Source organism: Apaloderma vittatum, unplaced genomic scaffold, assembly GCF_000703405.1.
Source record: "Apaloderma vittatum isolate BGI_N311 unplaced genomic scaffold, ASM70340v1 scaffold16526, whole genome shotgun sequence".
Lineage (NCBI taxonomy): Eukaryota > Metazoa > Chordata > Aves > Trogoniformes > Trogonidae > Apaloderma > Apaloderma vittatum.
The window spans coordinates 1-23,888 of NW_009721394.1; the positions used below are offsets into that span (position 1 = coordinate 1).

At 40.1% G+C, this 23,888-nt stretch overlaps 2 protein-coding genes across 3 annotated transcripts; one reads left to right on the forward strand and one right to left on the reverse strand.

Annotated features, from left to right (window-relative positions):
• Window positions 1-964: 964 nt before the first annotated feature.
• CCNC (cyclin C) lies at window positions 965-18,696 on the forward strand. Of its 2 annotated transcripts, XM_009871375.1 has the most exons (11): window positions 965-1,085; window positions 4,815-4,899; window positions 5,143-5,212; window positions 6,753-6,804; window positions 9,346-9,401; window positions 11,510-11,545; window positions 13,271-13,362; window positions 14,066-14,133; window positions 14,411-14,490; window positions 16,645-16,763; window positions 17,398-18,696. In XM_009871375.1, exons 3-11 carry the CDS (start codon window positions 5,174-5,176, stop codon window positions 17,450-17,452), a joined length of 597 nt encoding a protein of 198 aa, XP_009869677.1. In that variant the 5' UTR covers window positions 965-1,085; window positions 4,815-4,899; window positions 5,143-5,173; the 3' UTR covers window positions 17,453-18,696. The 2 variants fall into 2 exon arrangements, with proteins under 2 accessions (XP_009869677.1, XP_009869678.1); XM_009871376.1 differs by lacking the exons at window positions 965-1,085; window positions 5,143-5,212 and having other exon boundaries at window positions 4,892-4,899; window positions 17,398-17,865.
• Window positions 18,697-21,221: 2,525 nt separating this feature from the next.
• Window positions 21,222-23,878, reverse strand: TSTD3 (thiosulfate sulfurtransferase (rhodanese)-like domain containing 3; the record flags this gene model as incomplete). Its single annotated transcript, XM_009871378.1, is given in 4 exon segments — window positions 21,222-21,285; window positions 22,592-22,664; window positions 22,667-22,741; window positions 23,767-23,878. Coding segments are annotated over 4 exon segments (324 nt in total), but the record flags the coding sequence as incomplete, so codon positions are not given.
• Between the last annotated feature and the right edge of the window lie 10 nt (window positions 23,879-23,888).

The window sequence follows — 23,888 nt, forward strand, 5'->3', positions numbered from 1 at the left end:
TGGGAACCGGCGGTGCCCTGGAGCTGCACAGCCGGTTTGATTTACTGCGGGTAAGGGCTAATCTTAGCCCCTGCTAGTTGGTTTTTTGGGGGTTGTTTTTGTTTGTTTGGTTGGTTGTTTCTTTGCAGATGTCTGACTTTGAAAACACTCCTGAATTACAGGTCTTGTGACTTTTAACCATGCCACCTATGATCCTCTCAGGCCTGGAAAGGCCTCTATTAGTTTATATAATAATATTATTGTAGTTCTGTATATTTATTATTAGCTTTCCACTGCTAGTAATTTGAGGACTGTTATTTTAATTCTGTAAATTTTAAACTTCTCCTATATACTAGCTTAATACACTAGTACAGTACAAAGATTTTAACCTTAATCACTTTCAAATGATTTCACACGTCTGTTGATATTAGATAGCACCTCCTCACAGAGCAGGTGCTCAGGCGCTGGGATGCACTGCCCAGGGAAGTGGTGGAGTCACCGTCCCTGGAGGTGTTTAAGGAGAGGCTGGATGTGGCACTCAGTGCAGTGGTCTGGCCGATGTGGTGATGTTGGGTCATAAACTGGACTTGATGATCTCAGAGGTCTTTTTCCAGCCTCAACAATTCTGTGGTTCTGTGATTCTCTCCTGTCATTAGAAGTGAATTTTTACAGTTCATCCTGTAGCTGTATTTGAGTGGATACTTGGACAGATAAAAATGGAGGTCATTTGTGTCGTGCTAGTTAGCAGGGTGAAATTGCATATGAATTAGTGGTGGAGTTTACATTTCTTTCTGCATTGATTGTAAATTTGTAATGCAGCATTGTGTAATGCAAGCTTTTTATAGATATAATTAATGTATAAAACATTATTAAATCAGGTTAAAGGTCACAAGTCCTACAGTCTCATACAGGAGTCACTCAGTACAATGTTGACAAAGTTACCGCTGAAATTATTTTCCCCTTCTTCTAGTTCACAATGATTCTTTCCCCTTCTTTTAGTTTACAATGGATTTTGGATAAACAAGATCTACTGAAGGAGCGCCAGAAAGACTTGAAATTTCTGACTGAAGAAGAGTATTGGAAACTACAGATATTTTTTACTAATGGTAAAACTGTTTTATTTTTATTTCTGCCATAGAACCCATACAGTATCTGCTGTGTCTGAATGCACAGTTGAACTGTGTAGAGAATGTAATGTTTTCATCGTCATATTACATATACTTTTGCACCCTGTTTTAACAATGAACTGGAATATCAACAGTGTCATTTGTTAGTTGTATTAACACAACTTTAGGAGAACATACAGGCAAATTACCCGCATGTATAATGTTTTAACCTATGATGGGACAAAATGTTTTCTTATTTTGGAGAGGTTCTTACCAAAAAAATAAAAGGAAGAGCAGCAAGCAGAAGCTGCTAAAGTAACATGTTAAAGGCTCAATGTCAAGCATTAATTGTCAATTAATGAACACCAGTAGGGCTTTTGGCTGTGGTAAGTATTTTAGCTGATCTGCGCAGTCTTCTTAAACAGCAAAGCTTGGAGGGTTGCTGGTTTTGTTCAGTTCCATTCTTTGAAACTTGCCTCACGGCCTCTGTCTTGCCTTGTAACTGATTCCCCAGCACCTGGTGGCTCTAAAATTGTCCACAGGTTTCTGGGAGCCGTTGGCAGACAGGCTGCTCTCACAAAGAGTTTGTGGCTTGTCTGTGAAGTTATCTAAGACTTACTTTATCCTGCAAAGCGTTTAACCATATGAAAGTCTGCACTGAAGCATATTGGTTTACGCAGGTGCTTAAGCTCATTTCTGTGCAATTGTTCAGCATCTGGATAAGATCCGCCTAAACAAAGGATATTGCCAAATAGTAATTTGTTTGCAGGTAGCTCTTTAAATATTTGTCGAAGCTGTCCTTTACAGTACAGAGTGCTTATTTTTTCAGCTATCTGGCCAGACTTGAGACAGAGAAGTTAAGTGACTTTCACAAGGCCACCGACAGATCTTACATCACTGCTGGAATGATGTCTGTGAAAGATGCTTATCCCAGCTTCTCTCTTAATTTAGCTATTTTTATAATAACTGTGTGCTGCAAATCTGTTTGCTGTGGATACATCTGTGTTACCCCTTATATAGCACCAGGAAATCAAGCTGGCAATGATTTACCTATTCAATCAATTCCAGAAGTTCTCTGAGGTTGAAACTAAAGTATCGTAGCTTCATAACGCAAAAAGAGAAAATGGGGTACACTGATACTGCTAAAGCTGTGCTAATTTTCGCTCCTATTAATTTGAAATATGAAATACGCTTTTTAAAATATTTCACTTCAGTGTTTTTCGTGAGTAAACAAAGATTTACAAAGCAGACAAGCTGGTCTCAGTCTGTGGTTCTCAGGCTCCTTTTCCCTGGCGCTCCTTACCTTCCCTGAAGGCACAGCGTGTGACCCGCGGCAGCTGGAGAGACAGCTCTGCCAGCATCTCCCTTGTGTGCCCACCAACGTGGTTGACCCGTGAGGAGGGAGCGATGCCGGATTTTCTGCCCTTCTGTAGCAGAGAGAGGCACCTTCACAGGGAGGAGGGTCAGGAGCTGCTCGGTGCTGGTGGGAGCTCAGGCAGAACTTGCTGTGTTCGAGTCCTCGACGTGTGTTGTCTTCTTGGCCGCCCCTGAACAGGGACCCTACTTTGGGTTTATAGAGCCACTTCCTCTTCTCTTTCACCTTCTGTGTTACCTGGGCAGGGATATGAATCTCGGCCGTGGGTTGTCACGTTCACCTGTGTCTAGTTGTTTCCAAAACAACCAAAAAAACCTGCCCGGAGAGAGGCAGTTTCCTGCTGCCTTCTCATTGGAAAACAAGCTCAGTAGGTCGTAATTTTATGGCCGTGTGCAACTACTCGGAATGTTAACATTGTGGAGAAGGAAAGCTATCGTCTTCTAAAATAGTTCAAAAAAGGAAATTGAGGTTGATTTCTCTTTTTGGATCACCAAGTCTTCATCAAGCTTTTGGTTGAAGACCACATTAATTGATTTCCCTTTCAGGTTTAGAGCAGAGACTGTAATGTTTGTGTTACGGACTACTCAAGGTATTCAGATTTAAAACGGTTTTTATTTAAAAAAAACAATCTCACTGAAACCACTTATTTTCTAAACATAAGGGAATAAATCCAATAGTTTCTTTTAAAATATTTAAATTGAAATTATTGGACTTTTTCCCAGCATATACAAGCTTCCATTTCATTAAGTCTCTCTAGGCTCTTGTCCATTTTTTTCCCTAAACCACACTTGATTTTTTTCTCTGACAGCAGATGGCCTAACCGTTCCTGAAAATCCCATGGGAGCGAGAAACATATTTGGAGAATTTTGTTTAGCTTAATATTTGATTTTTTTTCTGATGCCCTAGTAGTAGCACAGCTTTGTAGCCCCATGGTCAAATCAAGGGGAAGAACCCTTTCAAACCTCCCAGTGTATGCTGATAAGTATTTTCATATTTGTACAGACATTGCATACTGGGCTTAACTTCCTTTCTGGCAGTATTGCTTGTCCTACTATCAACTGGCAAGCTAGTCTCAATGTGGCATTCTTCTCTTTAGGGAAGAAGTGATGTGACGTGGACAGGGACTTACTGTTGCTTTAGGTAGTCATAGTGGCTGACAAATTAGTTACTTTTTCCTGTGGGGAGTTCAAAAAAAAAAAGAAAGAAGAAACGTTACTGTTCGGTGGGTTTTTTTCCTCATCTCCTATGTTCAGCCCTTTTCTAGCCTACAGTGTCCTTAATATTTGTGTGATTTAAAATGCTGTGATGCTCATTAAAAGTGAGAGCAGGGTGTACCCAGACTGTTCCCAAGGGACACGGTGTAAGAGCATGGTGAAAAAAATCTGGACTTGTGTGCTTAAGTAGAGACTGAGAAATGAGCAATAAGTGATAACAAAATTGTTTGCATTTCCCATCAATGGTCGCTGTCTCGATCTTGCTGTACATATTTTAAATATATGCTTAAGCGTATTTAAAATCATTGCTTTGGACATTTCTGACGAGGGAAGAAAAAAAAGCAGAGGGAATCTTAACACAGCCGAGGTTTGCTTAGAATAACAGCCGCGAAGAACGATGGGAGAAATAGCAAGTAGCGACCTTATGTTTCACTGTGCCGTTCTCTATGTCCAACCCCTGCTCTTAATCCCAGCTTGATGCATCTAATTTGCTTGGCACCTTTCCTTTGCCTGGGAGGCCAAACAAGAGCTACCTGCACAGATGACACCAGGGTTGTTCCTTGGCCAACTGGCAGAGGACCACCATGATGGAGCAGCTGACTGCATCCTCTGGTCTCCCACCCCCTCTCCCTAGACTAAATATGTCAATTTTTTTTTTTAACACCTGCTGCCTCTGCCAAATTTAATGACCGTGTTTGTGTTGGCAGCTTTAGTTGGTTGAAAAAAAGCACAACCCAAACCCATCTCTTTTGCGTGGCACTGAAAAGGCAGAGACTTACACTTTAAGTGTTTAAATTTGTTTTGTTCTAAAGCGGAGATTTACCCAAGCTTTGCCCCTCCGAGATTTGCATTGTCCTCTTCCTAAAGGTCGTAAGCACTTTGTGCTCAATGAAGTCAAGTTACCTTTCCCTTTTTGAAGGTGTCCACAAGCTTCAGGATGCAGCGCTGCTTCGTCGCCTGCAGGTCTGTAGGTTTACGGCAACTTGTTTTCTCAGCAGAGCAACGTTGCTGAACTGAGGGAGGAGACGGTGCTGCTGCTCCTTAGAATCCCCAGCACTAGTCGTGTTTCGAGATCCTTTGCTATTTGGTGTCAAATTGTTGTAAAAACTCAACTCAAGCTTTTGTTCATTTTTTTTTAAGTTATCCAGGCTTTAGGTGAACATCTTAAATTAAGACAACAAGTTATTGCCACTGCTACAGTCTACTTCAAGAGATTCTATGCCAGGTAGGACTGTTTACTATGATGGTACGAGAATAAAACATTTGCTAGGCACATTTTGGTAGCCCTTTTAAAATGCAGTTCTGTATTAAAAACAGTGCCACTTTTGTTTTCTGGATGGTATAAAGCTTTTATGCTGATAACGTTAACTTAAGCTTTGCTTTTTCAAAAGGAAGTGTGGTGCTCTTAATAGATTAATCTTTCTACGTGTATGAAACAACATATTATAATTTTGTTGTAACATTTCAGATATTCCCTAAAAAGTATAGATCCAGTATTAATGGCTCCTACGTGTGTGTTTTTGGCATCCAAAGTAGAGGTATGAAGTATTACAATTTTTTAATGTAAAATTATGTGATGTATGAGAAAGAGAAAACGTTTAGAACTTTTAAATTTTTTGTCATTCTTCATGCTTTGGGGATTGAAACCTTCTCTTTTTTGTGTAGATTTCTGTAGCATTTAAGAAAAGGAGTTGGAGAAGGCCTTCAAAGATGTTATTTAATATCTGATCTTTTACAATTTTATCTCAATTACTAACCCTTAAGGGCCTCTGTAAATTGGAAAAAGTATTTTAAATGGCTGTTTCACTGTAATACAGTGTTTACTTATTTACATACGCTGTGTCTTAAATTGTGCAGTGTCTCCTTTCTGGTGCATTTTTCCTTATTTATGTTTGTTCCAACTTGAAAACGTAATTTGAAAGTTTTTTCCTAATTATCCCTTTCCCTTTTGTGTAGTGAGACATCCTCAGAATTCACCACACTTTCATGACGTGAATTAGAAGTGTTGTAGCTCATATACTGTCCTTGAGAAATTTCATGTCAGGAGTTGGCCCGTTAGGGGTAGTGGTGAGCAGGCTCCACGTCTCCACTGTTAGAAGAACACTTTGAACGTGGCCGAGAGTTAACATCGGTGTTCGTCGCGCTCTTAGCCCTCTGTAACGGAAGAGGTTTTGCAGCTGTTCGAGAAGTGTCTGCTTAATGGAAAAAAACCCCAACCAAACCAAAAAAACCAAACCCAAATTGGCCAGTTTGTGATATGTCGGCACTTACAAGTTTGATAGGAGGAGCTCAAATACCTAGTGGATGGCAGAAGCAGCCCTACTAAATAAACCAGTGTTTACACGCGATACTATTGTCTGTACAAACGCTGTCGTACCTTTCGGTGTTTGGAAGAGATGAAGGAGAAAGATGCAGAGTATCAGAGAGAGTGGGTTTTTTTTTAATCAGCTTGTTAATTAAGCCCTTAAGAAAGCACAGGCATATACAGACGTACCTTTTAGTTTAGAACAAATACTAGAAGTCTGTGCAGCCTTCCTTATGCTGAAGCTTCTGCAGCTTTAGAGGGCAGCTGTAGCAGTACTGCTTCAGCCCTACACTTCTCTGACAGAACACTGCATTCAGGAAGTTTTCAGCTTGCTGACTGTTGCAGCAGAGAAGCTAAGGCTTCGTGGAAACGAAATAAAAAAAGGTAGTTAGTGACAGGTTTCTTAAGGCAGTTTTCTGTCCCAAGTGGGTTAAGGGTAAACAACATACCGTCTTGAAGCCCTCCTGTCTATTTTATACGTAGAGTGTTAGCCAACTGAGCTTTTCTGGCTTAAGTACTTTTCATAAATGTTTACTACTCCTTACAACTCTAACAACAAAGTAACTAATCAATGAAAAATCTCTTTACATAAGAGTTTAACCTGTCCACCTTAAGAGGGGAAAAAAAAGAGGGAAAGAAAAAGGGGTGGGAGAAAAAAAGAGAAATACTGCATAAAGAAGTCCAGTTTAGTAAGAAGCTGTTATTTTAGTTTGATAACAGTGTGACTATGTTTTTTCAGGTGGTTCACCTCATTTACCATTCTTTTTCTTCAGGAATTTGGTGTTGTTTCAAATACAAGGTTGATTTCTGCTGCTACTTCTGTATGTAAGTATCCATGATTTTTATTATGCTGTAGTTAGGTATCTCTATAGAGAGATCAGAAATTTTCTTTTTGTTTTTTTTTGTTTGTTTGTTTGTTTGCTTGTTTTTTAAAAGGTAGCTTTTTATGGAGTCGTGGGAGGGGGCTTTGTGTTGACTGACAGGAGGCGGTTAAAGCCATTTATAATAAGCAACTTGTGTTTCTAAGTATAGAAACAGAAGCGTCCTTTCTGTATTAGTTTTGATTGATGCTGGTTGGAACTTATGCCAAGCATGAATAAAAACAACGTAATAAACTATTGAGGTTTCTAAATAGTCTCAAGTATTAAATTGAATTCTGAACTACTCAAGGATGGAATTGGAAGCTTGGGGCTTTATTTATGTATTGTTTAAAAGGTATGGCCCCATAGAACTGCCTGTTTTCAGAATTGTTGGTAGGCTGTACACCTTCTAATTTTCTTTAATAATTTTTTGCCCCATCATAGAATTAGTCTTTGCACACGATATTTATTTTTTGAAATTACATTTCATAGCCTACATATTGCTCACAAATAAGTGCAATAAAATGGCACTGTAGTTACTTTATTTTCTATCTTTCCCACTTGACTTATATTTCCCGGTTCCTGTAACTCCTGTCTCATCTATCGAAGTCTTAAGGTGATGGCTTCCTTAACGGAATGCCATAATTTGACCCAGGAGGTCCAGCTGCTCTCAGTAGCCAATTCCTGGCTGTACTCTTCAAAACATAGGTCAGCGCTTTCAAAATCCCTCTTAGCCGTTGAGGGCACACGTGACTGGCCGCATCTGTAGCCTCCACATGCAGCAAGTCTGTCATCAGTCTGCGGGGCTGGCCGAATGACAATTCCACCACCAGGAACTGAAATGCATCTGCAGTGCCAGCATGACCAAGACCAGTACTGGATTTAGCAGGAAGAGTTGCTATATTTACATCAGCAAAGCGCAGATCTGTGTAGCAGTTCTGATGCATCAGTGAGAAAGTTGGGTGGGTTTTGTTAAACATGCGGTATCTGATTTTCCTCGATCTTCTAGACCTGAGCTATGCTGTTTCCAAAAATCCCAAGTCTCAGAATCCTGCAAAAGGTTTCCTCTCCACCCATTTTTTCCTTCAGATCTAGAAGCCCTGATAAGTACTCTGTATTTGATGGAAGTGGGCACAAAAAGAAATGAGCTTTCTCCTAGCATTTATGTCTTTTATGCTACCTGGTCTTCCTTTACGAGAGTTGCTTCAGTAGCACACAACAAATTTTTTAAGATCTTCATACAAAAGGTGAAAAAAGATGAGGTGAGACAAGTGGAAGAAAGCTAACAAAAGGGGTGACTCGTGTAGTAGTGGTTACTGAAAAGGTTTGTTTGCTTTTAGTTAGGTAGAAACACAAAGTTAGTACCATGTTTTCTTTGTAAGGAGGGTAATCTCAGATTGGTAATCTCAGCTCCTTCAAAAGTTTTTCACTCTGCTTCCACAGTTCACTAAAAGGACAGCTCCAAATGGCTGTGTCTGCAGCTTGCTTTGTGGGAAGAATGTTTCATTTCTCTGTATTCCCCATCAAAGTGTTTTGGTTTATTTTGTTTTCCATGTGTCTCTGCAGTTTGCATGCTTCTCAAGAAACCTATGTCATTCATTTTTCTCTTTCTTGAAATAATTCCAATTTCCAAACAGTAGCCCCGTCTTACTGTTCTACAGCACTATATATCTAAATGTTGAAGTTCAGAGGACTGACACTATCGTTTCATCAAAGTGAATGGCGTGCTGATTTTCTGGAAGCAGTATTGATTAATAATGTACTGTCTGTCATTAATATGAGGAATATTGTCCACTTCCAGGACGTTAAATGTTACCTCTTTTCCTTGGAGGACAGGGACTTCAGATTGATTTTTAAATGTTCCACTTGTACAGATCTCAAATCCACATCCTCAAGTGTACTTGCTCAGCACTCTGAGATCGCTCTCTTTTTGCAACTTGACGTAATTCTGAGCAGTGTACTGTTTGTACCTGTTGTCCTTGTAAAATGCATGAGGATAATCAGGTATGTAAATCAGGGATCGTCCTAAGCTGGAAAAGTGCGGATATATTTGAACGTTCTCTTGGAGGCAGGTGTCTTGAATCATGTCATATGCCTAAGCAGGTGCTTCGGTGTCACTCTCAAGGGTAGTCAGTGTTGGAACTGAGGTCCTGAAGAGATCACCAAATTTGGAGGGACATCAGTAGGTAGATAGCTCTGTGAGTGTTACCTTGTGGAAAGTCTGATGTCCATAAGCAAGGAGGTTAACCAGAAGATATAGTAGTGGCCAAAGCAGCAGACAAGCATCTGGCTGAGTATCTGTGCAGATCTGGGTTTCAGGAAAGTTTCTCTTTCAGGATCTTAAATCTCGTAGCCAGACTTTTCTCTTTCAAATACAAACGTTTTGAAGTGCAAGCAGTTGTGCTGCCAAATTTGAAGGGTTACATACAGATGAATTAATACAAAGGGAAACAAGTAAAAGTATCAATTACAAGATTTTTAACATACTGATTTCTCTTTGCTGTAGTGAAAACTAGGTTTTCGTATGCCTTTCCGAAGGAGTTTCCTTATAGGATGAACCATGTAAGTATGCTGTTCCAAATACACCTTAATCAGATTTCATAGAATCGTAGAATGTTCGGGGTTTGAAGGGACCTCTACAGATGATCTAGCCCAACTCCCTTGCCAGAGCAGGATCCCCTGGGGCAGCCACACAGGAACGTGTCCAGGCGGGTTTTGAAAGTCTCCAGAGAAGGAGACTCTACAACCTCTCTGGGCAGCCTGTGCCAGTGCTCTGTCACCCTCACAATAAAGAAGTTTCTTCTCATGTTGAGGTGGAACTTCTTATGTTCTAACTTAAACCCATTATTTCTTGTTCTATTACTGGGCACCACTGAAAAGAGATTTTCTCCTTTCCCTTGACGCTCACCCCTCAGATATTTGTATATGTTAATAAGATCCCCTCTCAGCCGTCTCCTTTCAAGGCTAAACAGCCCCAGTTCTCTCAGTCTCTCTTCATAGGAGAGATGTTCAACTCCCTTAATCATTCTCCTAGCTTTCTATTGGCCTCTCTCCAGTAGGCCCCTGTCTCTCTTGAATTGGGGAGCCCAAAACTGGACACAGTATTCCAGGTGTGGTCTCACCAGGGCAGAGTAGAGGGGCAGGAGAACCTCCCTAGACCTGCTGGACACACTTTTCTTAATGTACCCCAGGATCCCATTGGCCCTCGTGGCCCCAAGGGCTCATTGCTGTCCCATGGACAACTCACTGCCCACTAGGACTCCAAGGTTTTTCTCCATGGGGCTGCTTTCCAGCAGGACATCCCCTAATCTGTACTGGTGCCTGGCATTATTCCTCCCCAGGAATAACTGTGCAGGACTCTACACTTGTCCTTATTGAACTTCATGAGGTTCACCTTCACCCAGCTCTCTAGCCTGTCCAGAGCTCATTGGATAGCAGCAGATATATTCAAAGACAAACAATTGTTAGCAGGAAATTGTGTCTCTTAAAATCTAAGACAGAAGTGTTTTCATAGTCATGTATCAGGTTGCTCATAATTAGTTTTGGATAAATTATTGTGAAAGTTACTTTTAAAAGCAATAAATCTTATATAGTCTCCTTTCCTTACATTATTGACAGGAGTGCTGTGAAGAGAAGTGACGTAACTGGGTGACTGAAATAGTAATTTTTGTATAGTATGAAGATAAAAGAGATTTAGCTTTTTTTGAGTGTTCCTGCTTACAAATATGTTGCTTCAGGGAAAGTAAATAGCCCTTGCACCTTGGATGCTTCCACGCTTGCACACAGGAGCAGTTGGTTTACAGAAAGCAGTTCTATTTTTGCCTATAAAACTGAATGGCTTTTGAAAAATAATTTTACTCTTTAAAATTTAGATTTACCACTGGTTTTCAAGGCATTCTCAGTCACAACGCTGAGAAATTTTGCAGTTTTTCTTGAAACCAGTTTTGGCTTGTACTCTAGTGTTTTGAAAGTTAAACAGATCTAATTATTATTAAATCAGCTGTGATCAGCTGATCAAATCAGCTTTTTTTGTTGGTTTGCTCTTCACCTTAATCTAGAAAGCCAAATGATATATCAGAATATAAAAATTCTAAGACCCTGCAATAAAACTACACTGCTATTTTACAGATAAAGGCAAATGGAAATATGTTTTGGAATACTGCTTTCCTGTAGCCAAAGCAGTCCAATCTTTTACTTGGTGTCACTATATGGGATATGAAAGCTGATTTAATCGCTAAAATTGGACAGAGTATTTCATATAAAATTAAATCTGGAGGTACTTTACAGAGCCACTTGTCATGTTAGTGGCCTCATGAAGAGGCTTTAATTCTACAGTAGGACTTCTCTGTCGCTGTTAAGTGTTTATATACTGGGAAAAATTTGCTGCTGCCAGGTGTTGAAACAAATCAGACAAGTACTGCCAATGAAGTAGTTTTTCATACTAAACTTGAACCAAAATGTTTAAATGCATTGTTATTATGACTGGAGTTAAGTTATGATGGTGGTAAGACAATGGCTAATAATAGTCAGAGTTTTGTTTGGTTTTGTAGTTTCAGATGAAATGCATTTAGGATGAATTCCTGTGAATTCTTGTCAGCCTGAATGCCAGTTAATTCTTTCTGCTGTTTTGAAACATGCTGCTGTTTAACTGTGATTTTACTTCTTTGCAGATACTAGAATGTGAATTCTATCTCTTAGAATTAATGGTAGGTGGGTTTATTTTTTTTTTTACTATTGACTGAGTTTACTTTTTACTGATGAAGAAAATTTTGAATTTTGTGCTATGAAACATGCATTATGCTTTGGTTTTGTGTTTGGGTTTTGGATATTTTTTTAATACCACTCCAGTTTTAGAATGATGTCCATGGAGGTCTAACATTTACATTTTCAGCTGTCATTATTGTAGTGTCATCTAGGCTTAGTGAGGGCATTCTCACCTCCTTATGTTCAAGCTGGACTTCTCACCAGAAAGAGGTCAGATTGCAGGAGAGGTGGCAGCAGGAGAAGTGTCAGTGGGTCTGCATCCGAGTGATTAGAGCACTGGTGGGAAGGGTAAAGCAAAGTTCTGTTTCCAGAACTGCTTCTGTTTTTAAAAGAAAGATAACTGTATGTAAGTCCTGATGCAGAGACTGGGATGTCAGTGGCCTTTTTTCCCCAGGTGAATGACCAGTCAAGAGCAGAAAGAGTTATGTTCTTTCAATGCCCTCTTCATGCGTGAAGGAATCTGGCGCTGTACATAGACATTCCAGCTTCAGCAGGGGATGTGGTTGTAGTCTATAACCTGTGAACTGGAGTAATCTTCGAAGAAAGGAGACGTGGGTTTGAATCCTGTAGGAAGAAACTGAACTCAGGGCCTCCCATGTTCTGAGATGGTGCTGTCACTATTGGGCTTTTGGGTGGAAGGACCACAACGTGACATTTTCTTCCAGGCACTCTGAAAGAAAGGAGCTGTCCCTGCTTTTCAAAAGGGGGGTTGTCTCGTTGCTGTGTTTTTCAGGCAGCTGAAAAACTGCAGCCCAGGCTACTTAGGAGGCTTAGGTGAAGTGGTGCCTCATTTCTGTATATTGGTTGGAGTTGGGTGGGTTAGCTTGCTGTGCTGGAGTAGTTCTGCTCAAGTGCAGAGAAAAGGAGAGAGAAAACAGGGAGGAGCCTAGTGAGTTAGGCAGCAAGTGAGGAACAGGACACAGAGGTCAGATCACAATTTTTGCTTGTGCCTACAGTTATAACCCCTTTTTGAATGACCTGTTTATATTTAGTCCTTGATACCTCTGCTATGCGTGACACTAACTCTTGAGTTTTGATACAAGAGTCTTACCACAAGTAACTGCATTTACAAGAAGCTACATTTTGGGGATTAACTTATTTTTGCAGTATTTTACGCAATATATAGTACGTATAATAACTGCGTCTCACTTCAGTGTTCAGCACATGTAACTGGATGCAGCTTTTCCTTATAGTATCCATACAGTTGACTGCTTTCAATCAGAAAGTTGTTCTGTCTTGTTTACACCAATCTGGGCCTAAAAAGAGGGTGTTTGAGAGCAGTGGATTTTTAAAATTTTATTTTCTTTCTTTCCAAACTAGTGTCAATTATTTTGGCATGCTTACCATGTATGGTGTTTAGTGACAGACTGTTTTCTGGCAGTCTTTTGTATTTCCAAGTGGGAATTACGGGTTTGTAAGCAAATGAGGTTTCGGTGTGCTGCAGATGTGGCTTTCTGTGTCTCTTGGGGGAAGAACATTGACAGACTGGCAACCATGCTATGTAATGGTATTCTAGAGAGAGCACTGCCCTCATTAGAGCAGGGTTAGGTGTCGGAATGCTACTTAAAATATAATCAGTAATTGACTTGTAAACTAAATGTTTTTAATAGGAACTGACAACACGCTCTGCATTGCAATCTAACTTATCCTGTTGACATTTTTCCTAGGACTGCTGTTTGATAGTATATCATCCTTATAGACCTTTGCTCCAATATGTGCAAGATATGGGCCAAGAAGACATGCTGCTACCTCTCGCATGGTAATGAATTTGGTGATTAACAATAGTGCCTCCTTTGGGCAAGAAAACTAATATTTAATGGTTACGCTCCAAAGGCAGGCTTAGCCATATTTGAATACAAAGGGTGCCCTGGTTAACCTTTACAGGTATATGTCCATGACTTGGCTTATTCTGCCTTGAAACCTGTAATGATTTTACTTGGCAGTGGTCCAACTTTTAGACTAGCTCTACTTTTAGACTAGCTCTAATGGCACAGTTTTTTGTGCTACTGAGTGGTGCCTACGAGTAGAGGTAATCTTTTCCTATCAATGTCAGCTTTCTGTTGTATCTTGTCATAGGAGGTAGGAGCAGTGTTAGCAGAACTCTTATCTTTGAACTCTTTCTCAGAGACAGAAAAATAGTAAAAATACTACTTTTATGCTTGCCCTTACTTGTGAAACAGGGCTAATTATTGTAGCATATGTCAACACTCTCTGCAGAAAGACATTTATGGTACGGTAGTAGTGCTTCTATATAAACTTCTGCTGTGAGTACAAGGAAGAAAATGAAAGGCTTTAAGAATTCTTACAGGGGTAAAAATCTCTTCCCTTGCTGTTTTGCCTTGCCGCCTCACTGCTTCTGCCATCTGGGAAAGGGATAAAGTGCTTATAAACTGACAGCAGTTTTTGAACTTGTATACTCTAAAAGTGAATGGGATGATACTTACAAGTTCTTCTTTGCACAGGAGGATAGTGAATGACACATATAGAACTGATCTTTGTCTGCTGTACCCTCCTTTCATGATAGCTCTAGGTAAGTAACACAAATAATGCTTCTTGTCACATTTCAATGGATGTATTCTGTGCCCCGTCCCATCGACAAGCATTCCTTAGTGTGCCCCGTAAGGTGCTTCAGTTTGCGTTTCATGCAGAGCTGACAGCGTAGCCTTGCAACTTAGGAAGTCTTGAAGAAAAATCAGATAATTAATCCCGAGTTTTCTCTGTTGAACTGCATAGTGTTTATAAATAAAGTAGAATGTTTCTACCTGTACCAAGAGTGGATTTTTATTCGTGTCACCTGATCTTTGCAGCTTGCCTACATGTGGCCTGTGTTGTCCAGCAGAAGGATGCAAGGCAATGGTTTGCTGAGCTATCTGTTGATATGGAAAAGGTATTCTGTTTATAATTCCTGCCACCTTTATGGACTGACCAGCAATGGTAGTCATGGTTATAAAACTAGTCTTACGTGTCTGCAGTACTGATTTGAACTTCATTCAGTGATAATATGTTAGGTGCTGTTGAAATTGGGTAGATCTCTTGGGGAGAGAGACAATGTCAGGTCATTTGGTTCTCCCTCTGCTCTGAAAGTCAAGATAACGGCAAAGTGTTGCTGCTGTTGTGGTTTTTGAGGTGGTAATATAAAACCAATATCCTTCGTGGGGTTTGCCAGAAGAAGGATTCCTAGTGGCTTTAGTCATTCAAGATTGCCAGCATGAGTTTGACTTTTAAATTCTAGTGCATATGATGTTCTGACTTGCCTTTCAGCATTGTGCCTGCATACTTGTTCTCATTTTCACCCTATGAATGTACGTAGAATAGCAGAGTGTAAAACATTCCTGCCACTTTCAGAATGACCAGGACCATGACTTCATGCAATGTTAGGGGGGATAACAAGATAATTCAGATGTGTTCCCTGCTATTGCAAAATCTCTGTCAAATTAATCCCCTTAATAAATCTGTCATGTTCCAAGGTGCGGTTTTTCTCATACCAATAACATTCTTCATCTTCACTACATGCTTTTACTTTTTAGGCTGACTTCTTTAACCTTTGTTTAGCTCCAGCAAGCAAGCCAAACTAGTAGTCATACTGCTTATCACACTGCTTTCACTCTGCACATATTTTTCAGTCTATCTCTTTTGAAGCCGAGTGTCTGGAATTAAATACTATGTTATGGATGAGACCTGCCATTGCCTTCTGTGCCTTCAGTATTGCCCCTTACCCTCTGATGATATCCTGGCATTGTATTTGTATTCCGGGATTCATCTTCCAAATTTAAGCACGGTGTGGATGCTGTGCTGCATCAAGAGCTCTGTGAGTTATGCTGTCATGCATGTAAAGGCAGGGTGATAATAGAATCATAGAATTGTCAGGGTTGGAAAGGACCTTAAAGATCATCTAGTTCAAATTCCCCCACCATGGGCAGGGACATCTCCCACTAGATCAGGCTGCTCAGAGCCCCATCCAGCCTGGCCTTAAAAACTTCCAGGGATGGGGCTTCCCCCACCTCAGGGGCAACCTGTGCCAGTGTCTCACCACCCTCATGGGGAAGAACTTCTTCCTAACGTCCAATCTGAATAATAAATTGTCAGCATCGAAGAACCAACCTGTATTTGACCAATAAGGTTACCATAGGCTTGATACTGAACATGTTTGAATGTTTACATGTCTTGGTTCTCATGCCAGTGGCACAATCTAAGCTTGATTTTTCTGCAGTAATACCCTTAGCCAACTATGACTTCTGTTTCAAGGATACTTATTTTTCTAGCACTTAATCCAAGTCCCTATATTAAAAAGGTGAAACAAGTTTATTAATTTAGAGAATGATGAAATTAATTATGAACCAAACATATTGTACTGGAGATTTAATAGGAATTTAGGCAATTGTGGTGCACTACATAGAATATATCCCAACTGGTAGAGAGCGCTTATGCTTCCAGAAGCGAAGCATGAAAGTTCAAGAATTCTTATTATGTGTATACAAGAATATAATAAGACTAACAGTAAGAATAATATAATAAGAAGTATTTAGACACTCCTTGGCACTCTATTTCTTGAAAGAAGATAATTGAGACCAATGTTTTTGTGGTTTGGGGCTTTTTTTTTTTTTTTCCTGCACTGTTCCTCTCATGTATATGGAACACTGATAATTGTCAGTTACTGTATTGATAATCCATGGCCATCAAGCTGCAGTCATGCTGCAAGGTGTCCATATTTTCCCAGTAGCATAGTTAAATCTATGGCAGTAGTTGCAAATAAATAAATAAAAAGCGACTTAGCTTGCAGGGGAGGAGTAGTATTTACAGTTGAATGAGAGGGAAGGTGTTCTATTCAGGCTTCCATTCACAATTAAATATAAAAATTAATTATAGAAGCGAATAATTGCGAGACCAGACTAAATATGAGACAGCTCTGTCTGTAGTACGAGAATTGTGCTGCTTAGTTTCAGTTTGGGGCATGTTTAATGAATGACACACTTAAACTGACTGTGACAAAGATAAAATCATTATTTTGTCTGACCTTAGGATATCTTTTCTTTCTAATCAGATTTTAGAAATAATCAGGGTTATTCTGAAGCTATATGAGCAGTGGAAGAACTTTGATGAGAGGAAAGAGATGGCTACTATCCTTAGTAAAATGCCTAAACCAAAACCACCTCCAAACAGGTACGGTACTTCCTTAATACCCTTTTCATATGGAAAGTCTGGACTACTGTCTTGAGAGCGAGCAAATGTTTAATTTGAAGTATAGTGTACCTTTTTACAGCACAGACCTTTCTGCTCCAGCCAGTCTGATTGTGTAGGAGCTGGTGAGCAGCAGAGCATTCCTTGTTTTACGGATTAGAATGTGATCAGCGTGGCTTAGCCGATGCAAGGAACCGCAGCGTGAGGCTCCGTGGCTGGGCCAGATTTGTTGGAACTGGGCCTGGCTGCTGGCACAGCTAATTACTGTGATTAAATATCAGTGTTGGGAATCTGCACGTGCAAATTCCTGTGCTCCTGCTTACGTAATGTGAAGTTTGAAATGTTGTCTTCAGAAGGAGATTCAGCAGGCAGCTGCATGGGGATATATTGGAATTGTTATTCAAATAAATACACTGAAGTTATTTATGCAGGCTGAGAATAACTTTGCGGTTTTTATGGAACCAAGCCGTGTCCGAACCTATTTGTGTATATGTTGTTTCCCTTCAAAAGGTTTTTACTACTTTCAAAATACCGTATCCTTAATTAAAAAAAAGGACAGAAATGTAATACGATGCTTCTTTTTGAAGACATGTTTTTGTTTTTTTGTTCCAAACAGTGAAGGAGAACAGGGTCCAAATGGTAGCCAGAACTCTAGTTATAGCCAATCTTAAAACATTCCAAAGAATTTCTTTATGGACCACTTTGACTCAAGACATCCTGGGATCTTTCCTGTGTTCATGAAATGGACAGAAGGTTTTAGCGACATCTTTGACAATGAACTTGAAAAATAAATAGCTTGTTTGTGTCAAGCGTTTTGAAAGCTTTTTCTCTAAAACTCAATCATTTTCTCTGACGCCGGAGCAAACGTACTAAAGTCTTTCAGTGTAAGGAATCAAATGTTAAACCAAGCTGCAAAAGATGAACACTATCCACTCAAAACGAATAGCTCATTATTGGTTTTGTTTGCTTTGAGAAAATTGTAACTTGCCATTGAAGTGAACAGTGTGACAGTAACCTGAAGCCTAAGTGTAACTGTATTAATGACTCGTGTTGTCTTCATTTTGTTTGTGACTGAAGGGAGATAGCGCATTGTATGTTAAATCTATTCATTACCTTGAGTTTGTTGATTTTTTTAAAGAATAAATATGAATTCTGTAACAAGTAACACAGCAGTCCTTCAGAAACAAAGCCTAGAAGAGCCTACAAAGAACATTGTTACAGTTTTAATGAAAGCTGCAGGAAAGAAATTCAATTAGGTTTTGGATTGGAAAAATGCTGTTTTACTCAGCAGGTGTATACTTGGATGTTTTTGCCATGAAGCATAGTAACCCAGCTTACCAGAGAAGTGCAATATGTATAGCAATTCTGCAGTTTTCTTAAACATTTCAAGTGTTAGGAATTAAAACCCCCCAACACACTATGATTTTTTTCTAAGTAAGCATACCTTATAGCACAGTTGGAATATTTCACAATCAAGTACAAATCTGGCTGCGATTGCTGGGTTTTATGGTGATTTTTTTTTTTTTTGTACAAAAGATGTACACTGTTAGTCTGCCTTCACTGTTAAGTGTGAATTTGTGTGGTTCATTAGAGAGTTTATTTAAGAGGATCAAGCTTTTGGTGAGCTTCGTACTGGCTAATTTTAATTGTGATGCTAGGAGCAACTCTTTAGAATAACTGAAATGGGATTCCTTGGTTATCTATGTGCTGGAGAAAATGAGATTCCTTCAAAGAGAAGGCCATATCCTGTGTTCCTTACTCAGGCAGATATCCCACTGAAGTCAGGAATTGGCCTAAATCCAATTTCTTGATTTTTAGTTAGCTTTGTTTCTAATTAAGTTCTGTACAACTTGATTTTGAAAGAGGATGCTGACTTGCCCAAGCATAAAAATTGAATGATAATTGAATGCAGTACCATTTTTCTTCATATTTTTTTTCTTGAAGCAACACATTTCACTGGTCTGAAATATTGCAGGGAAATTCTTGAAAACCCCTGCTCTGAGACGTATCTTGTTTCAAAAAACTGGCCCCTTTCAAAAAATCCAAACTGTTTTTGAAATACTTGCCTTTGTAATTGGCTGGTCACCTAGTGAGGTGTGTTTTTATGTAGCCCATTAGGCTACTGGCATTTATTTCTCTTCAGGTTATTTTCATAAAAATTAGGTAAACAAGCCCAAACCACTTTAGTGAGATGGCAAATACATACATTTTGGGTTTTCCTACTTTTGTTGACATTTGGTCCGTACTGTTTATAGACACTTGATTCATGAAGTGGAATTTGGCCATTTGCCTTTGTTTCTTTAAGTCTAAAACGTGCTATTTGTAATGTGGACTTGGGGAGTAGAAATAAATCAATGCAACTTGATCACTGTGTGGAGTTCTTAAACAGGAACTGTTCTTCAGGTAAACATTTTTCCTCACGGGTACAACATAATCTGCTAAGAAAGCGAATGTTTTGAAATTAGAGAATTCACATGATTAATGAAGAATTATGGCTGGAGTGATTAAAAGTTTTCTTGCTGCTTAAGAGACTTTGCAGACTTCACTTCATACCTAAATCACCTGTGTGACCTAAACCTCAGATCTAAAATAGCAGGCACTGCTGGGGAGCTGAGGATAGTTGTACCAGCTCCGACTCCAGCATCAACAGTGAAAGGCAATAAGGTGCAGTCAAGGGAGCTGGATTCAGTGATGACAGCTATAAAAACAAGGAATGAGAGGAAATGGAACATGATGTGAATTCCACCAGCTTTGCTACCAACCACACAGAAAAAAAATCATCTTTACTGTGCTTATTTTCAAAGGACAGAAATATGTGAAATTGAGGTATGTCATCACAAGCACCTGTTAGTCTTCCTGATCCAGCCTGAAAGAGACGTTTTGAGAGTAAGACAGTGAGATCTACAGAGTAATTGAACACAGCAAAGCAACACCCATACTCACCCTAGCATTTCAATTTCAACTTCACTCGCATTAATTCATCAGATAAACTAAACCTGTATTTTGGAAATGAGTCTAAATTCTGGTTCTTAAGTTGTTTGGGGTCCTTTTAAGGATTGGAAACGAAGTATAGCAATAAGACCACTAAAAAAAAAAATCAATGATACTTTGAAGAAAAATGCGCTTGTTACCATTATGACAACTACACTATGAACTAATTATTAGCAAAGATGAGAGAACAGAACACCCTGTGAGATGCACCCTTGGGACAGCACAGCTGGCTGTGCCAGCTGAAGTTCTTTAGAAACAAAGGACTGCAGAGAGACCGCAGGACTGACTAGAAAGAAAATTCTAGTAAGATTAGTTACTTTCTGTTCTCTAACACTGAGAAGGTGTAGGCTGCACCATCATAATCGAAGAGCTATAGGGTAAGTGCACACTGCTTACAATACTGGTTAGAGCAGAACCAGAAATTGTAATTCCTTTTTCCAGACATCCCACAGAGTCCTGAACTTCTGTACTAGGATGTGGAATTTTCTAGAGGCTAAAGCAATTCACCTTTGCTAGTTCCTCTGAACTGGTAAGAGCATTAAAAAACAAACAAACAAAACCACTTAAAATAATGACTGTGCAAATTTATAGGTGGAGATAGATGGGTTGGTTTGTTTTTTAATGTTTAAGATAGGCAAATCAGCGTACATAGGAGAAGGGAGTTCAGTAACTTCCTTGGACACCTCAACACTTCTGTAATACTAACTTCAAATATAGGCAAGTTCTCACTTGATAATGAGCTGCTGAGTGAACAGGAATGCTATAGCATTTTGTGCTCAGAAGCAGATCTGCATATAAAAATGGATATACTTTTAAAAGAGGAAATCGCACAACATTTTGAACAGTGAGTATTCTAGCATCAGGTCAGTTTCCCTTTGTATTTTCTGACCGGTAGCAAAGCTTTGGCCTTACACAGTACAAATGTAAACATCTGTACTCTACTTGTACTTGTACTCTTTAATAACATAGCAACTGTTTTAAAAAAACCCAGCTGCACATCAAGCATAACAAACAGTGTTTGGGGCATTTACCCCACCTCCATTAGAATATCTGCGGTTTAACTATTCTAAACAAACTACCCAAAAGAATTGTTTGGAAAAGGCTAATTTTATTAGTCCTATCATCAGTAGATTAACCAGTCATAAACTACATCATACAAAAATCTTGGTAAACATAATAAGCACTGTGGTTCTCTTCACATACTTTCCCCAAAAAGCACAGCCTGAAGTAAAGGGTGAAAAAATTTAATGTCCTCTGTTCACATCGTGGTCTCTGGATATAATTGAATCCAAGCCGTTGATACACGAGGCTGTTTGAAGGTGAATATCCATTTACACAAGAAAAACAGGAATGGGCTGTATTCTGGGAGTGGAATGCATGCAGCTTGAATGCTAAAACCTACAAACCATCCTGAAGCCTTGATGAGGCAAGGGTTGCGGTTAGTTATCTTCATTTTTTCTCTGGAGGTTCATGTTTTACCCAGTCTTCAAAGCCACCAGCATATTGCTGAACTCTGAAAATATGCGTAAGATACAATGTTAAGAAGGACTCTTCCTGAAAAAGGTATTTAAGAAGACATGGCAAAAAAACCCAGCCAAACCAAACCAATTTAAAAAAAAATCAGAAAGAAAAAAACATACAGAGTTTCTCTGCAGTCAAATACACTCATACCTAGCTTCAGTGAACCAGATTGCCATTCCTTGTACTCTAACACTGCCTGCTGCCATGCAGTATGTTCTGTAACTCGTTTCTTCCAAATGACACAATGCTGGAGATGGAACATAAAGCAAGCTGTAGCAGCTGCATCAGTCAAACAGTTTGACACTTTTTTAAAAAAGAACGGACTCACAGAGGTGGGAGATTTACATGTTATTATGTCTAATACTTCAGACATCAAAAAAATGCAGTACACTGATCTTTACTTCCTTCTAAACCTACATGCTCTACAGGTCTGACCTAAACCTGCACAAAACTAAACTCAGGAAAACAAAAACCTGCCATGCAAAATCATGCACACTCCTTCAATTAGGCAGCAAGAAAAACAGGTAATGGAGGATATTTTGCACTTATTAAAACAATGTATTAATAAAACCAGAATGTGGTTCCATAGTTTTGATGAGAATTAGCAGGAGTATCCCAGTTCATGAATTGCAGTGCAGCAAAAACATGAGCAAACAACCAATTCTATCTGCAGTCTTCGAGCCAGTGAGGCGTCTTCTGGAATGGGTGTAATAATTCTGCTAATCAAACGCTGCTTTTTCTTTCACTCTATCAATCTCATTGTCTTTTTTGCTATTGCATTCACTGCTTTACTCCTGGCAAAAAATACAGTGCTTTACCAGAAGTGAAGGTGTACTTTCTCAAGAGTAAACCATACAGGTAGAACTGCAATTTAACAAAGGGCGTGGTTTTATAAACTATTTAAGATTGTACTTTTACCCAGCTGAGCAGTTCTCCACCTTTCCTTCCAATCATCAGGCATCTCAGGACTAGTCTTACCAAGCAACGTAAGGAAGAAACGTTTTGTAGAGGGAGCCTAAGAGGCAGAAAGACTCTTCAGTGGCAGCCTGGGCTTGCAGCAGATCACGGCACATGCGCAGTGCTGCTGAGGTGTTGTTTCACAGGGCAATACACCTCACTGCTGGAACACCCAATCGTGTCTTCCAAGGTTCACCAGAGATGAGGAGGTGTCTAACTCAAATAACAGTCATTTTGTTCATATTCCACATTTAACTTTTTATGCTTGCCCACAAGATAGCTGAGGACGAGTTCTGCTTCACAGGAGGAAGCCACATTAATCCCATCCTTACAAGTCATACCTGCTGAAACCCAAGGACGTGGCAAAACCGAGTGCTTGTTTACTTCTTGTTCCTGCCAAACAGGAGAAGACCACTTGGATGGCATCTCTTGGTTGTACTGCTCCTTGAACTCTATTGGATCCATCTGTAGAGCTTCCACTAATTCACCAACTGGGAAATACAGAAAAAGAAGCATCATTTATTCTCCACCTAGAGACAGGCTTATACTGTAAGGCTTCTAATTCCTCTAGAGGAAATGTTTAGCCTACTAGCAGCTCCTCTACACTCCAGCACCGCCACTTGTCCACAGACTTCACCATTAACGTCCTCTAGAGGGACTTGGACAAGTAGGCCCATGTGAACCTCATGAGATTCAAAAAGGCCAAGTGCCAGGGCCTGCACCTGGGTAGGGGCAATCCTCACTATCAGTACAGGCTGGGGGATGACGTGATAGAGAGCAGCCCTGTGGAAAAGGACTTGGGGATGTTGGTGGACAAAAAGCTGGACACGAGCCAACAATGTGTGCTCACAGCCCCGAAGGCCAATCACATTCTGGGCTGCATCAAAAGAAGCGTGGCCAGCACATTGAGAGAGGTGATCCTGCCCCTCTACTCTGCTCTCGTGAGACCTCACCTGGAGTGCTGTGTGCAGTTCTGGAGCCCTCAACACAATAAAGATGTGAACCTGTTGGAGTGGGTCCAGAGGAGGGCCACAAAAATGATCAGAGAGCTGGAGCACTTCTCCTACAAGGACAGGCTGAGAGAGTTGGGGCTGTTCAGCCTAGAGAAGAGAAGGCTCTGGGGAGACCTTATAGTGGCCTTCCAGCACTTAAAATGGGCTACAGGAAAGAAGGGGAGGGACTGTTCACAAGGGCATGTAACAACAGGATGAGGGGCAACGGTTTTAAACTAGAGCAGAGTAGATTTAGAGTAGACTTTAGGCAGATGTTCTTTACTATGAGGGTAGTGAAACACTACCTGGGCACAGGTTGCCCAGAGAGGTGGTGGACACCCCTGCCTTGGAAGTGCTCAAGGCCCGGCTGGATGTGGCTTTAAGCAACCCGATCTAATGAAAGATTTCCCTGCCCATGGCAGAGGTTGGAATGACAAAATCTTTAAGGTCTCTTCCAACTCAAACTTCTAAGACCAAGCACCGGGGGACACCCAAGGCCTCCACGCGCAGTGTTAATGACTTACGCGGTATATTGACGGACGCTGGGATTTTTCCAAATCTGTCGATCTCCCACCTCTCCCGCACGTCTATGTGGAGCACGTTGGCCTTCTTCAAGTCTTTGAGCTCTCGGTAGGAAAGGCTCGGC